Source organism: Hemibagrus wyckioides, linkage group LG12 (assembly GCF_019097595.1).
Source record: "Hemibagrus wyckioides isolate EC202008001 linkage group LG12, SWU_Hwy_1.0, whole genome shotgun sequence".
Classification (NCBI taxonomy): domain Eukaryota; kingdom Metazoa; phylum Chordata; class Actinopteri; order Siluriformes; family Bagridae; genus Hemibagrus; species Hemibagrus wyckioides.
The window spans coordinates 3,936,452-3,952,882 of record NC_080721.1 but is presented as its reverse complement, the minus strand read 5'-3'; the positions used below and the strand labels follow the sequence as shown (position 1 = coordinate 3,952,882).

General features: G+C 47.1%; 1 protein-coding gene across 2 annotated transcripts; it reads left to right on the top strand.

Moving 5' to 3' along the window:
* The first annotated feature begins 65 nt into the window (after positions 1 to 65).
* Positions 66 to 9,938, top strand: daxx (death-domain associated protein). 2 transcript variants are annotated; one of them, XM_058405264.1, is made up of 12 exons: positions 66 to 184; positions 2,020 to 2,123; positions 2,215 to 2,438; positions 2,593 to 2,964; positions 3,790 to 3,921; positions 4,047 to 4,163; positions 4,418 to 4,649; positions 4,727 to 4,896; positions 5,007 to 5,199; positions 8,336 to 8,801; positions 8,946 to 9,078; positions 9,447 to 9,938. In XM_058405264.1, the coding sequence occupies exons 3-12, from the start codon at positions 2,238 to 2,240 to the stop codon at positions 9,504 to 9,506; spliced, it is 2,076 nt and encodes a 691-aa protein (XP_058261247.1). In that variant the 5' UTR covers positions 66 to 184; positions 2,020 to 2,123; positions 2,215 to 2,237; the 3' UTR covers positions 9,507 to 9,938. The 2 variants fall into 2 exon arrangements, with proteins under 2 accessions (XP_058261247.1, XP_058261246.1); XM_058405263.1 differs by lacking the exon at positions 66 to 184 and adding an exon at positions 757 to 1,039 and having other exon boundaries at positions 9,447 to 9,937.
* The last annotated feature ends 6,493 nt before the right edge of the window (positions 9,939 to 16,431 follow it).

Sequence of the window (16,431 nt, the reverse complement as noted above, 5' to 3'; positions counted from 1 at the left end):
GAAGGAGCTTGGAGCAGTGATAGAGGATCAGAAGGAGCTTGGAGCAGTGATAGAGGATCAGAAGGAGCTTGGAGTAGTGCTAGAGGAATAGAAGGAGCTTGGAGTAGTGCTAGAGGAATAGAAGGAGCTTGGAACAGTGGAGCAGTGTTAAAGGAGCAGTGTGAGCTGTGAGAATTGCTTTGAGGTAAGTGGGTCCTGGTCTGTTTTTGGCTTTGTAGGCAAGCAGCAGTGTTTTAAAGCAGCTACAGGAAGCCAAGCTCAGTATGGAGAATTTAGGAAGGTTCAAAACAAGTCTGGAACCAGTTGAACAGCTGGACTGGTGCTCAGAGGCAGACCTACCAGTCTCAGTGGGCTGAGTGGAGAGTCCTTATGACTGCTAGCCTCTAATGTACAGCTTTTACCTCCAGGAATTCGATCACTTAACAAAACACTGTGTCATTATTTACATTCAGATCAGGCACAAATGATGCCTGATCATTTTCATCTGTGATTTTCCTATGCAAATAAAAAATCCATACTGTAAGTGAAGCGTGATCCTAAACATGGCTACGTGACGTCAACCTTTGTAGAAATACACTGTTTGAAATAAAAATTGATAAACTAATCCCATCCGTATAGGGCTTTAGGATCGTGTATGTTACCACTGTGTGGATTCCAGGGGGCAGCAAGCATCGATGAGTAACACTAAACTTTTAAAAACGAGGAAGATGCTGTCTAATCAGTATAGCGCTTCTGATTCGAGCCAATCAGAGAGCTCGTTGTTGTGGAGTCGGTTTGTTGCCATGATCGCGATTTCCTGTGCGGATTTGTCGCGCTAGATTTTGGACGATGTTTTGTCCAGCTACTCTATTGTGTTTTAAACGTAACTGTAAATATAGACTTTAGGAAGTTACAGCACTGGATTTTAGCACGTTTTTGTGTGCGTGTGTGTTTTTTTACACTGCGATATTTGACGGAGTGATTTTACGTGGATTTTCACACAAAGACCTGGCAACCCGGACCTTATTAAAGTGAGCGTTTGTGTTCCAGAATGGCGCGTGTAAGTTTATTGTTCCTCACCACTTTGTGTAGAGATTGTTTTTTGTTGTTATTGTGTAGAAAATGTGTTTATGGGTTAAGATAAACATAAACATAATCGTGTGACACTAAACAGCCTGCTGTATTGTTTAGAAACGGAAACCTAAACGCTGAAAGCCAGGCTAACAGAATCTGGCAAGCTAACTGGCTAACTAAAGGAGCAAGTTGCACCAAAAAATAAACAAAACCAAACAAACAACGCTAGCTACCTAAATAAAATCAAATAAATAAAATTTTAAAAAACGAACACTTCCTGAATTTATCCTTGAGCGAGGTTATTTATTTATTTATTTATTTATTTTTATTTAAAGAGAGAGAGAGCTAGCTCGTGAACGTAGCTCGTGAAGCTTTCTAAGGCAGCGTTCCATGGCTAGATAACTTGTGGATGTAAAAGTCTATAAATAAAAAAATATAATAAAATAGTGAAAAACGAGTAGAAATGTTTTAGAAAATGGGGTTGTAAAAAAACCCCAAGAAAAACCTGTCCACACCTTTTACTAGTAGGTCACGTGACTGTTGAAGCGAATGAAGCAATCTTATTCGGGCTCGTGCTCAGAATTCAAGTCTCGTGCTCAAAAGCTCGCTCTCCATATGGAGAAGTGTGTAATGATTTGATGAGACGAAATACGAGTATTTTTGTGTGTGATATTAAATGATATCACCGACAGAACTCCGTCGTGGTCACTGTGAAGCATGGTGGTGGTGTTGGCAGCTGAACCTGGGGCTTTATTCCAGACTAAATGACCCCTAACAGCCTCAAATACCCGTCTGTTTGGGGACAAACCCTTCAGGCGTCTGTTAGAGAGCTAAAGACGACGAGAAACCTCACGTCCCTTCAAGTCAAAGGAACGGCTTGAGAAGATTTGATGTGTTAGGGTTAGTTCAGGGGTGTACATACTTATGCAACCAGATTGCTGTGCTGTGTTTCCCCTGGATACGCAGGTATGAAACGCCGGGAGAAATAAAACCAGGTCTCTTGATGTCACAGTGATTCCTGCAGCCTCCTCCGCTGGATGCCTGAACATCAACGTCTGCCCCCCTCAAGGGTAATTAAACGCCTGATGATTTATTCCCTCAAAAAATATTGCATCTTTCACCCTTCGTGTATCAGAGATTTTAAGCCTGTTTTGATCTTAGACTCTCCTTAGCGCCTGTCATCCATGGCAGCTGTTACGAAGGTGATGGAGAGCATCGTGATCCTCGACGATGATGATGCCGAAGAGCCTTCATCTTCCACGTCTTCGGCGCGTCCTCAGACGATGATGGAGCCGCCGCCCACACACATCCCCGAGTCTCCTTTCGCTTCTGCCAAGAAGGAGAGCCATGTCCTGAAACTGGAGAACGAGAAGCTCTTTGGCGAGGTGTGTTTGAGAGACCAGTGACCACTCAGATGATTTAATATGCACACTGAAGCCTCTTTGACTGCTAAATGTTTTGACCCTCGTGTGGTCAGTTTAGCTGCAGTTGCAGGAAAACTCATCTTCCTCCCTCTCTCTTCTCTTTATCCCTGGGCAGTTTGTGGACCATTGCGTCGACCACACCCGAGAGCACCCGGAGGTCATGGAGTTCCTGAAGGTCAAATATTCCAAGGCTTCGCCGGACTTCCTGACGTGCGTGGAGTTCCGGAACGCCGTGGGTCGCTGCCTGACCCGAGCCCAGGCGCAGCCCACCAAAACCTTCGTTTACATCAACGAACTCTGCACCATACTTAAACAGCACTCAACCAAACGGAGGGTCGCTGTCCAGGCCCCGAACGTCAAGAAGCAGGACAAAACCAAGAGCCGGGACGAGGAAGGACACACGAGCACAGACAAAGATGGAGGTGACCAGAGGCAGACGGGAGCGGGGGAAGAGGAAAGAAAAACTAAACGAGCTTCCAGGAGACAGGTAGGGGTCAATCCACATTGTCCAGGGTCACTGACACACACACACACACAGATGAGCTACAGATACATAAATCTGTAAACACGTGAAATTTAGAAAGTGTTCAAAGTGTGAGAGAGAGCGCGCGAGTGTGAGAGTGTGTCTATGTGCATGAGAGAGCGCGAGTGTGTAAGCATGAGAGAGAGCGAGTGTGTGAGCATGAGAGAGAGCGAGTGTGAGAGGGGGAGTGTGTGCATGAGAGAGAGCGAATGTGAGAGGGTGTGTGTGCATGAGAGAGAGCGAGTGTGAGAGGGTGTGTGTGTGCATGAGAATGCATAAGAGAGCGCGAGCTCTCACACACACACACACCCTCTCACACTCACTCTCTCTCATGCACACACACCCTCTCACACTCACTCTCTCTCATGCACACACACCCTCTCACACTCACTCTCTCTCATCCACACACACACACACCCTCTCACACTCGCTGTCTCTCATGCACACACACAAACATCCTCTCACACTCGCTGTCTCTCATGCGCACACACACACCCTCTCACACTCGCTGTCTCTCATGCACACACACACCCTCTCGCACTCACTCTCTCTCATGCACACACACACCCTCTCGCACTCACTCTCTCTCATGCACACACACACCCTCTCACACTCTCTCTCTCTCATGCACACACACCCTCTCACACTCACTCTCTCTCATGCACACACACAAACATCCTCTCACTCCCGCACTCCCTCATCCACACACACACCCTCTCACACTCGCGCTCTGTTTCTCACACACTTGAACACTTTCTAAATTCCTCCCTCTCTCTCTCTCTCTCACAGATAGCATACCTGGAGAACTTGTTGAAGGTGTATAGTGATGAGATCAGACGTCTCCAGGAGAGAGATTTGAGTTTGGAGGATCTGGAGAAGGAGGACTCGAGCTACATCCAGGAGCATAAACTCAAGCGCAAAGTAAGTCTTTCAGGATCCTCTAGCACCACAACCTGGACCTGAGTTGGATTTAATCTAGGTTGAATAAATAAAGTGGCCCATTATGAACTGTTTAATAACTCGAACCTCCTGCTCTGCTCTTTCAGTTGATGAAGATCTACGATAAACTGTGCGAGCTAAAGGACTGTAGCACGCTGACCGGCAGAGTCATCGAGCAGAGGATTCACTACACCGGCACTCGTTACCCAGAGATCAACAAGAAGGTACTCGTTCTTCTGCAGTTTCTTTGTATCTACAGGCCTTTCAAAAGTATTGGAACAACAGGACTGATTCTTATTTTATTTTTCTACACAATTACAGCACTTTTGAACGTAAGGTCAAGAGTTTTAGATTTGAGACCCAGAACATAAGTCACAAAGTTCTCTAGAAGCAGAGCACTTCAGTGAAGATCAGATCTTCCTGGTCAGCCGGTGTATGAAGGCTTGTCCATTCAACGGTTGTTTTTCTCACATTTTAGATTGAGCGATTCCTAAACAACCACGAGATCCAACTGAACCCCCCGGATTACAGGGACATCCTGGATGTGGTCAAGCGCGCCAACGAGCGCCATCAACTCATGCTGAGCCGTAAGCAGGAGACGCAGATCGCGCAGGAGGCATTCCGGGAAACCGGTAGCCGGATGCAGGAGAGACGCCACCTTGACATGGTCTACAACTTCGGCTCTCACCTCACTGACCTCTACAAACCCAGTAAGCTATCTCTGAGTTGATGTTTAAAGCGTAGTCCTTCTGTTTTTGTATTTCGATCCCAACTCTGTTTCTTCTAGCCCTAGATCCTGCCCTCGCTGACCCCATGTTAGCCCAGAAGCTGCGCTCTAACAGAGAGCTGGCTCTCAGCTCCATAGAGGAGGTCATCAACAAATACGCCAACATACAGGATGACGCCGAGGAGGAGGAGAGGAGGAAACGTCTGGGGAAGGAGAAGCAGAAAAAAGAGGTGAAAAGGGAACACGCGATGAGCTTAAGAATAGATCACAAGATTAGATCATGTCTGTATCATCCCTAATTACCCCCCTCTCTGTTACCATTCGCACCTTTGACCCACAGAATGGTCAGCAGGTGTCCATAAAAGTAGAGAACGGTGACCGGAATGGGGAGGAGAACGAACAGGAGGAGGAGGACGAAGCCGAAGAGGAGGAGCCAGAGGAAGAAGAGGAGGAGGACGAGGAGGAAGATGATGCTTCTTCAGATCCGGATATCGAGGAGGAGATCCAGGCCAGCACAGCACAAGTCAGACCAGGTGTGACCGCTTGGGGAAAGGTTTTATTTGTGCTTCATTAAGCCACACACAACTGCGTATTTTTTTAAATAATGAGATGACCCACCGCTGAATGGTCAGATTCTTTTATTTGTGTGTTCTAATCTTCCTCATGTCTGTAGACGACTGAGGAAACACTAAAGTTCTCCACAGTGCTGGAGGTGAACCAGTGGACTATAGTGTGGGTTTCTTTAGTAAAGATGAGGAAGAGGAGGAGGAGGAAGTGGAATGTTCAGTAGTTTTTAGCATGTTTAGCTCGCTGCTTTCACATCCACCAAGAAGCAGGAACTGAACTTCCTCTTTGTGTTCCTCTGGGTGTTTGAGTTCAGAACTTTTCTCTCTACTCAAACCACAAGTTGGTTCTTTCCTTTATGAGCGAGCGAGTGTGTGTGTGTGTGTGTGTGTGTGCACCTGCCTGTATGTGTGTGTGTGTGCACCTGCCTGTATGTGTGTGTGTGTGCACCTGCCTGTATGTGTGTGTGTGTGCACCTGCCTGTATGTGTGTGTGTGTGCACCTGCCTGTATGTGTGTGTGTGTGCACCTGCCTGTATGTGTGTGTGTGTGCACCTGCCTGTATGTGTGTGTGTGTGCACCTGCCTGTATGTGTGTGTGTGTGCACCTGCCTGTATGTGTGTTTGTGTGCACATCTTCCAGTGTGTGTTTGTGTGCACGTCTTCCAGTGCGCGTCTGCCTGTGCGTGTGTGTGTGCGCGTCTGCCTGTGCGTGTGTGTGTGCGCGTCTGCCTGTGCGTGTGTGTGTGCGCGTCTGCCTGTGCGTGTGTGTGTGCGCGTCTGCCTGTGCGTGTGTGTGTGCGCGTCTGCCTGTGCGTGTGTGTGTGCGCGTCTGCCTGTGCGTGTGTGTGTGCGCGTCTGCCTGTGCGTGTGTGTGTGCGCGTCTGCCTGTGCGTGTGTGTGTGTGCGCGTCTGCCTGTGCGTGTGTGTGTGCGCGTCTGCCTGTGCGTGTGTGTGTGTGTGCGCGTCTGCCTGTGCGTGTGTGTGTGCGCGTCTGCCTGTGCGTGTGTGTGCGCGTCTGCCTGTGCGTGTGTGTGTGCGCGTCTGCCTGTGCGTGTGTGTGTGTGCGCGTCTGCCTGTGCGTGTGTGTGTGTGCGCGTCTGCCTGTGCGTGTGTGTGTGTGCGCGTCTGCCTGTGCGTGTGTGTGTGTGCGCGTCTGCCTGTGCGTGCGTGCGCGTCTGCCTGTGCGTGCGTGCGCGTCTGCCTGTGCGTGCGTGCGTGCGCGTCTGCCTGTGCGTGCGTGCGTGCGTGCGTGCGCGTCTGCCTGTGCGTGCGTGCGTGCGTGCGCGTCTGCCTGTGCGTGCGTGCGTGTGCGCGTCTGCCTGTGCGTGTGCGTGTGTGCGCGTCTGCCTGTGCGTGTGCGCGTCTGCCTGTGCGTGTGCGTGTGTGCGCGTCTGCCTGTGCGCGTGTGTGCGCGTCTGCCTGTGCGTGTGTGCGCGTCTGCCTGTGCGTGTGTGCGCGTCTGCCTGTGCGTGTGTGCGCGTCTGCCTGTGCGTGTGTGCGCGTCTGCCTGTGCGTGTGCGCGTCTGCCTGTGCGTGTGCGCGTCTGCCTGTGCGTGTGCGTGTGTGCGCGTCTGCCTGTGCGTGTGTGCGCGTCTGTGTGTGCGTGTGTGCGCGTCCGCCTGTGTGTGTGCGCGTCCGCGTGTGCGTGTGTGCGCGTGTGCGTGTGCGTGTGTGCGCGTCCGCCTGTGCGTGTGCGTGTGTGCGCGTCCGCCTGTGCGTGTGCGCGTCCGCCTGTGCGTGTGTGCGCGTCCGCCTGTGCGTGTGTGCGCGTCCGCGTGTGCGTGTGTGCGCGTCTGCCTGTGCGTGTGTGCGCGTCTGCCTGTGCGTGTGCGTGTGTGTGTGCGCGTCTGCCTGTGCGTGTGCGTGTGTGTGTGCGCGTCCGCCTGTGCGTGTGTGCGCGCGTCCGCCTGTGCGTGTGTGCGCGCGTCCGCCTGTGCGTGTGTGCGCGCGTCCGCCTGTGCGTGTGTGCGCGTCCGCCTGTGCGTGTGTGCGCGTCCGCCTGTGCGTGTGCGCGTCCGCCTGTGCGTGTGCGCGTCCGCCTGTGCGTGTGCGCGTCCGCCTGTGTGCGTGCGCGCGCGTCCGCCTGTGCGCGTGTGCGTGCGTGCGCGTCCGCCTGTGCGCGTGTGCGCGCGCGTCCGCGTGTGCGCGCGCGTCCGCCTGTGCGCGCGCGTCCGCCTGTGCGCGTGTGCGCGCGCGCGTCCGCCTGTGCGTGTGTGCGCGCGTCCGCCTGTGCGTGTGTGCGCGCGTCCGCCTGTGCGTGTGTGCGCGCGTCCGCCTGTGCGTGTGTGCGCGCGTCCGCCTGTGCGTGTGTGCGCGCGTCCGCCTGTGCGTGTGTGCGCGCGGGGGTGTCTGCGTGTGTGTGTGTGTCCGCGTGTGTGTGTGTGTCCGCGTGTGTGTGTGTCCGCGTGTGTGTGTGTCCGCGTGTGTGTGTGTCTGCGTGTGTGTGTGTCTGCGTGTGTGGGGGGGTGTGTGTGTGTCTGCCTGTGCGTGTGCGCGTCTGCCTGTGCGTGTGCGCGTCTGCCTGTGCGTGTGCGTGTGTGCGCGTCTGCCTGTGCGTGTGCGTGTGTGCGCGTCTGCCTGTGTGCGCGTGTGCGCGTCTGCCTGTGTGCGCGTGTGTGCGCGTCTGCCTGTGCGTGTGTGGGGGGGTGTGTGTGTCTGCGTGTGTGTGTGTGTCTGCGTGTGTGTCTGCGTGTGTGTGTGTGTCTGCGTGTGTGGGGGGGGGTGTCCGCGTGTGTGTGTGTGTCTGCGTGTGTGGGGGGGTGTGTGTGTCTGCGTGTGTGGGGGTGTGTGTGTGTGTCTGCGTGTGTGTGTGTGTCTGCGTGTGTGGGGGGGTGTGTGTGTGTCTGCGTGTGTGTGTGTGTCTGCGTGTGTGGGGGTGTGTGTGTGTGTCTGCGTGTGTGTGTGTGTCTGCGTGTGTGTGTGTGTCTGCGTGTGTGGGGGTGTGTGTGTGTGTCTGCGTGTGTGTGTGTGTCTGCGTGTGTGTCTGCGTGTGTGTGTGTCTGCGTGTGTGTGTGTCTGCGTGTGTGTGTGTGTTTGCTGCTGATTGCCCCTTTTATTGTCTTGTAGCAAAATAAACCTACTAATTAATTTCTGAACCGTTTCAGATGAGGAAGAGGCTGAAGAGGAGGAGGAGGAGCATATGAGTGTGAGTGATGAGATTGTGCAGCCCAGCAGTGTGGGCTCTTGTCCATCAGTTAAATCTCCTGGCTGTGGAGAAGCAGAAGAAAGCACAGATGAAGTTCCGCAGTCGGACGGTGGAACACACGGCAGCGCTACTGCAGAAAAATCCCCCGAAGACAAACGTTCTAGCGACAGTCCCTCGTCCTCGAACGGTCATTCTGGCGTCCCAAAGCCTCTGTCCAGAGAGGACGAGCCGCTGGTTTCTAACAGCTGCCCCTCGGCCGAGTCCGACAGCATCGTCCTAACCTCAGAGGTTCCACCCACGCCCGAGAACTGCGTCGTCACGATACCCGAGGTGACTAACGAGACCACGAACAGCAAGAAGAGGAAACGGGAATCGAAGAAGAACCACATCGTCCAAAACGGCAACATCAGACAGAGCGATATCAGGTTAATGTGTTCTTAATATATATGAGGTTATATCTGTTGTTATTAATGTTTTATTAGACAGAAAGAATATGCTTTGATTTTGAAATAGAGGTGTAGTGTAGCAGCATGTGGTGAAGTTCTCAGTGACTGTGATTGTGTGTTTAGTGACGGCGGTGATGTCTCTCCGGACGTGAAAGTGGCCTGTAGCCCCGTGCTAGTGGACTCCACCCGGGCGGACACACCCACTCAGGATCTGGTCAGCAGCTCTCGCTCTACACCACCCCCAAAAAAGCACAAGGTGTGTGAGAGAGAGAGAGGGAGGGTGTGTGTGTGTGTGAGTGAGAGGCTGTGTGTGTGTGTGTGTGTGTGTGTGTGTGTGTGTGTGTGTGTGAGAGAGAGAGAGAGAGAGAGAGAGAGAGAGACTGTATGTGAGAGAGGGAGGGTGTGTGTGTGTGAGAGAGAGAGGCTGTGGGTATGTGTGTGTGTGAGAGAGAGAGAGACGGTATGTGAGAGAGGGAGGGTGTGTGTGTGTGTGTGAGAGAGAGAGAGAGAAAGAGAGACTGGGTGTGAGAGAGAAACAGTGTGAGTGAGAGAGGGAGACTGTGTTTGTGTGTGTGAGAGAGAGAGAAAATAAGATGTTAATGTTGCATTTCTTCCGTTCTTCAGGTGAACGTCGCAACCCAGTGTGACCCAGATGAGGTGATCATTCTCTCTGATTCGGACTGAGTCGTGTCCACTGACACGGAGCTGGAACGCCAGTCCTCATCTCCATCACCCTCCTCCTGCAGGTGCTCGTCCATCTACATTCTGAAGAGAGAATCCAGACTGGAGAAAAGCTCTTCCGCATTGGATCAGATCCTCGCTATCACACACTTACCTTTCAGAACTCATACAGCTCGCTGCACTGCCCGTTCGGCTTGGCTAGGCTGACCGTTCGGCTCAGGCTGCACTGACCGTTCGGCTCAGCTGTACATTTTCAGGGTATGATAATGGGGATTTATTATCTTTTTTTTTTTTTTTTTTCTTTTTTCTTTTTTTTTAGGAAAAATGTAAAATGTCGTTGTAATGTTTTATTGTTTTTCAATATTAATTTTTTTGAAAGCAGATAAAAGTTTGGTCTTTATCTCTGTGTAATTAGATTTAATTAAACAGAGAAGGCCTAATTTATTTTTCTGTTGAGTTCCCGTACAAACTCAATAAAAAACTATTTTTCTGTAAATCTGTTTTGTTTTTGTTTTTTTCCAAAATAAGTTATATTTGTTATGGTGAAGAAATTCATGAGCAGTTTATTTAAATAAGCTCCGCCTTCACTGCATGGTGTTTATGTTGCTCTGGAAAAACCATCAGCAGGTAAAGTGAAGCGTCTCCATCATCAAAAGCAGTGTGATTGTGTGTGTTTGTGCAAAAACAATACACACTGCACTGGTTTTCACGATTTGGAGTTTGTTTATAGTCTTCATCGTCAACACCATTACCATCATGATCATCGTCGTTACCATAATCATCGCCGCCATCACCATTGTCATCACGATCATCATCTCCATCGTCATCATCATCCTCACAATAATAATCACCACATGATTGTCATCCTCACCATGATCATCTTCATCATCATCCTACACAGTCCAGGACTCCTGTGTGAGGTGCGCTTTGAGTAATTTTACATTCCAAAAATGATCTTCCTTTAGAAGTAGTTTTATTATAAATTGCAGTCTTATTACAGAGCTTCATTCCTGCACCAGAGGTAGATGGAAGGTGACTAGAACTCAACCCCTGAACAACACACAGGAGTAAAACCTGATAAACGTCACATCTAAAGTCCTGACCTTGGTAGACTTTCCACAGAGGAACAAGTTGTTTTTTAAGAAGCGGGCAGCAAACTGAAAGCCATTTTTTGTTTTCCCTAATGCAGTTTTTTATGTGAGAAAGTTCTAGCCCCTCTGCCCCATCACGCAAAGAAAATTCACTTCCAAACACACTAATATCTCAACACAATTACATGAATGTGTTTCTTGAGACACTTTTTAGTCAATTGTACATGAAAAACGGTGACTTCAGTACAAGGGTGTGGTAGCCTATTGGTTTAGGTGTTGTACTACTGATCAGGAGGTAGTGAGTTTGAGTTCCATGTCCCTAAGCACTGCCTTTAACCCTCAATTATTCAGATGTATAAGAGTCCTCAGTGTGTATGATGACTGGACCCCTGAGTTTGAGGGGTGTGTCTTCAGCCAGAGGGCCAGGAGTGACGGGTTTCAGGATTTTTCTTAGCCTTGCCTTACCTACCCTTGACTTGTCTAGACTTGTTCTGGTTCTTCTAGTTTTTCTCGTTTTTGCTTCTTTCCTTAGTGCCTGCACCTTACATCCACCTCCGTCACATACCCTACTCACAAAAAGTTAAGGATATTTGGCTTTTGGGTGAAGTTTATGGAAAATGTAAAAAGTTCACACTACAGTGATATTATATCATGAAAGTAGGGCATTTAAGTAGAAGCATGCAATGGTGATTTCCTCATCTCAAACAATTTACTGAAACAAAAGCCAACAAAAAATGTCAGTGTCTCAATAATTTGTCATGTGCCCTTGACCATCAATTACAGCTTGACAACAACTTCTCATGCTGTTCACGAGTCGACTTATTGTCTGCTGAGGCATGGCATTCCACTCTTCTTGAAGGGCGGCCCTCAGGTCATTGAGGTTCCGGGGTGCAGGGTTACGAGCCTCTACACGGCGACTCGGCTGATCCCATAGGTTTTCTATGGGATTCAGGTCTGGAGAAAGTTCAGGCCGCTCCATTTGAGGTACCCCAGCCTCCAGCAGCCGTTCCCTAATGATGCGACCTCGATGAACTGGAGCATTGTCGTCCATGAAGATGAAATTAGGCCTGTGTTGTTCATGCAGGGGCACAATGACTGGATTAATGATGTTATTCAGGTAGTATTGGCTTGTCACTGTACCATTCACAAGATGTAGGGCAGATCTGTATTGAGTAGACACACCTGCCCAGACTGTAACACCACCACAACAGTGGCTGATGCATAGAATGTATAGAATGTAGCGTACAGGGCATAGTGAAATGGGTGTAATGTGTACTGTACAGGCTGTAGTGTATAGTGCATAGTGAAAAAGGTGTAATGTGTAGTGTGTACTGTACAGGGTGTACTGTATAGGCTGTAGTGTATAGTGCATAGTGAAAAAGGTGTAGGGTGTACTGTATAGGGTGTAGTGTATAGTGCATAGTGAAAAAGGTGTAATGTGTAGTGTGTACTGTACAGGGTGTACTGTATAGGCTGTAGTGTATAGTGCATAGTGAAAAAGGTGTAATGTGTAGTGTGTACTGTACAGGGTGTACTGTATAGGCTGTAGTGTATAGTGCATAGTGAAAAAGGTGTAATGTGTAGTGTGTACTGTACAGGGTGTACTGTATAGGCTGTAGTGTATAGTGCATAGTGAAAAAGCTGTAATGTGTAGTGTGTACTGTACAGGGTGTACTGTATAGGCTGTAGTGTATAGTGCATAGTGAAAAAGGTGTAGTGTGTAGTGTGTACTGTACAGGGTGTACTGTATAGGCTGTAGTGTATAGTGCATAGTGAAAAAGGTGTAATGTGTAGTGTGTACTGTACAGGGTGTACTGTATAGGCTGTAGTGTATAGTGCATAGTGAAAAAGGTGTAGTGTGTACTGTACAGGGTGTACTGTATAGGCTGTAGTGTATAGTGCATAGTGAAAAAGGTGTAGTGTGTACTGTACAGGGTGTACTGTATAGGCTGTAGTGTATAGTGCATAGTGAAAAAGGTGTAATGTGTAGTGTGTACTGTACAGGGTGTACTGTATAGGCTGTAGTGTATAGTGCATAGTGAAAAAGGTGTAGTGTGTAGTGTGTACTGTACAGGGTGTACTGTATAGGCTGTAGTGTATAGTGCATAGTGAAAAAGGTGTAGTGTGTACTGTACAGGGTGTACTGTATAGGCTGTAGTGTATAGTGCATAGTGAAAAAGGTGTAATGTGTAGTGTGTACTGTACAGGGTGTACTGTATAGGCTGTAGTGTATAGTGCATAGTGAAAAAGGTGTAGTGTGTAGTGTGTACTGTACAGGGTGTACTGTATAGGCTGTAGTGTATAGTGCATAGTGAAAAAGGTGTAGTGTGTAGTGTGTACTGTACAGGGTGTACTGTATAGGCTGTAGTGTATAGTGCATAGTGAAAAAGGTGTAGTGTGTACTGTACAGGGTGTACTGTATAGGCTGTAGTGTATAGTGCATAGTGAAAAAGGTGTAATGTGTACTGTATAGGGTGTAGTGTATAAGACATATTGTTTACGGTGTGGTGCGTAGGGCATAATGGATTGGGTGTAGAGTGTTATGTTTAGGTTGTAACACAACACACTATACATCATGATACACCCCATACACCCTATACACTAATCCCCATACATTATGCCCAATACACTATACCCTGTACACTACACACACTACACTACATACACTATTCACTATACACTACAATATATGTAGTATGCAATATGCGATATACACTACAAACTGAACACCTCACACTATGCCCTATACACTACCCGATACACCCTATATCCTATTTCCTGTACACTACTTACTACATCTTAAACACTATGCCCTATACACTATTCCCAACATCCTAAACACTATGCCCCATAAACTACACATTGCACTCGGCACCCTATAATCTATGCTCTATAAACTACACATTACTCCTTAAACCCTAAGCCCTATGCACAACACAGTATACATTATGGCCTAAACATTATACACTGTGGCCTATACACTACACACCTTACTGTACACACAGCACCCTATACACTATACCCAATACATCACACACGAGACCTCATTCACTAAGCCCTATTCACTACACGCTACTACACCTTATACACTATGTATTCATTATGGCCTATACACTAAACTCTATAGCGCATAATCTATACTCTATACACCACAACCTAAGCACTATAACCTACAGGCTACACACTATGCATTTTAGCCTATACACTTTGCCCTATACCCTACTCCCTTAACACTATGCCCTATACACTACACCCTATAAATTATGGCCTATACACTACATCATATTAACTACAACATATACATTATTGCCTATCCCAGTATGTTCTATGCACTATACCCTATATTCCATGCCTTACTACTATGCCTCACTGCACAGTAAACACTATGCCCTTATACACAACACCATACACTACAGGGTGTAGTGTATAAAGTATAGGGTATAATGTTTAGGATACATTATATAGGGCATAGATTATTGGGTGTAATGTATATAGTAGCCCTATATAATACTCTCTATTCACCATATCCTCTAAATAATACACTATAAACCCTATATACTACATCCTATACACTATGCCCTATACATTATACCCTCTTAAGTACACAGTGCATCTTATACACCATTCCCTATACACTAGATTCTAAACATAATGCCCTAAACACTACACTGTAAACACTATACCCTGTATACAACACCTTATACACTACACACTACAACCTATACACTATACTTTATACACCTGCACCACTATGCCTGCTACACTACACACTACTCCCTATACCCTGCACACTACACCCAATTATCTGTGCCCTCTACATTATGCTCTATAGACTAAACCCAACAGCCTATAAACTATGTCCTGTACATTGTCATACAGACTACACCCTGTACTCTACACACTACAAACTATACAATATAAACTACACACAACATCCTACACAAGAATCTATAGAATAATACAGTATTGTGCATGTACATACTGCATAGACGGCACACTATTCGTTAAACACTATGCCCTATATGCTACACAATAATACACACTACACCCTATACACTATGCAGAATATATGCTACACAAAAATACACACTACACCCTATATACTATGCCCTATATGCTACACAGTAATTCACACTACACCCTATACAGTATGCCCTATATGCTACACAATAATACACACTACACCCGATACACTATGCCCTATAAGCTACACAAAAATACACACTACTACCCTAATACACACTACATCATATACACTACACACTACACCCTATGCAGTATGCTTAATACACTACACACTACATCATATACACTACACACTATACCCTGTACAGTATGCTCAATACACTACACACATCATATACACTACACACTATACCCTATACAGTATGCTTAATACACTACACACTACACCCTATACAGTATGCTCAATACACTACACACTACATCATATACACTACACACTACACCCTATACAGTATGCTCAATACACTACACACTACATCATATACACTACACACTACACCCTATACAGTATGCTCAATACACTACACACTACATCATATACACTACACACTACACCCTATACAGTATGCTCAATACACTACACACTACACCCTATACAGTATGCTCAATACACTACACACTACATCATATACACTACACACTACACCCTATACAGTATGCTCAATACACTACACACTACATCATATACACTACACACTACACCCTATACAGTATGCTCAATACACTACACACTACATCATATACACTACACACTACACCCTATACAGTATGCTCAATACACTACACACTACACCCTATACAGTATGCTCAATACACTACATACTACATCATATACACTACACACTACACCCTATACAGTATGCTCAATACACTACATACTACATCATATACACTACACACTACACCCTATACAGTATGCTCAATACACTACACACATCATATACACTACACACTACACCCTATACACTACACACTACACCCTATACAGTATGCTCAATACATTACATACATCATATACACTACACACTACACCCTATACAGTATGCTCAATTCACTACACACTACATCATATACACTACACACTACACCCTATACAGTATGTTCAATTCACTACACACTACATCATATACACTACACACTACACCCTATACAGTATGCTCAATACACTACATACTACATCATATACACTACACACTACACCCTATACAGTATGCTCAATACACTACACACATCATATACACTACACACTACACCCTATACACTACACACTACACCCTATACAGTATGCTCAATACATTACATACATCATATACACTACACACTACACCCTATACAGTATGCTCAATTCACTACACACTACATCATATACACTACACACTACACCCTATACAATATGCTCAATTCACTACACACTACATCATATACACTACACACTACACCCTATACAGTATGTTCAATACACTACACACTACATCATATACACTACACACTACACCCTATACAGTATGTTCAATACACTACACACTACATCATATACACTACACACTACACCCTATACAGTATGCTCAATATACTACACACTATACAGCCGTCTGTATCCGATCTGATCTGTGGACCACCTGAAAGTTGAAAGGTTCTAAAATTAGACACCCCCAGTGATCCGCACGTTGGGATCCTTCATGTGGTGGAGCTAATGAAAGCTCGTCCCAGCAGATAATATTGGAGGGTGAGGACCTCCCACTTGATGGTCAGTCAGTGGGCTGGTGCAGTCCGAATAATTAGGTATAAACCTGTCATAATAGCCCGCCAGC

Bases quoted from the DNA above. Each gene is read 5' to 3' on its own strand.
- daxx (XM_058405264.1), top strand. From the start codon at position 2,238: ATGGCAGCTGTTACGAAGGTGATGGAGAGCATCGTGATCCTCGACGAT. The intron at 2,965-3,789 runs GTAGGGGTCAAT...TCTCTCTCACAG, and splicing joins AACGAGCTTCCAGGAGACAG to ATAGCATACCTGGAGAACTT. The intron at 8,802-8,945 runs GTTAATGTGTTC...TTGTGTGTTTAG, and splicing joins ATCAGACAGAGCGATATCAG to TGACGGCGGTGATGTCTCTC.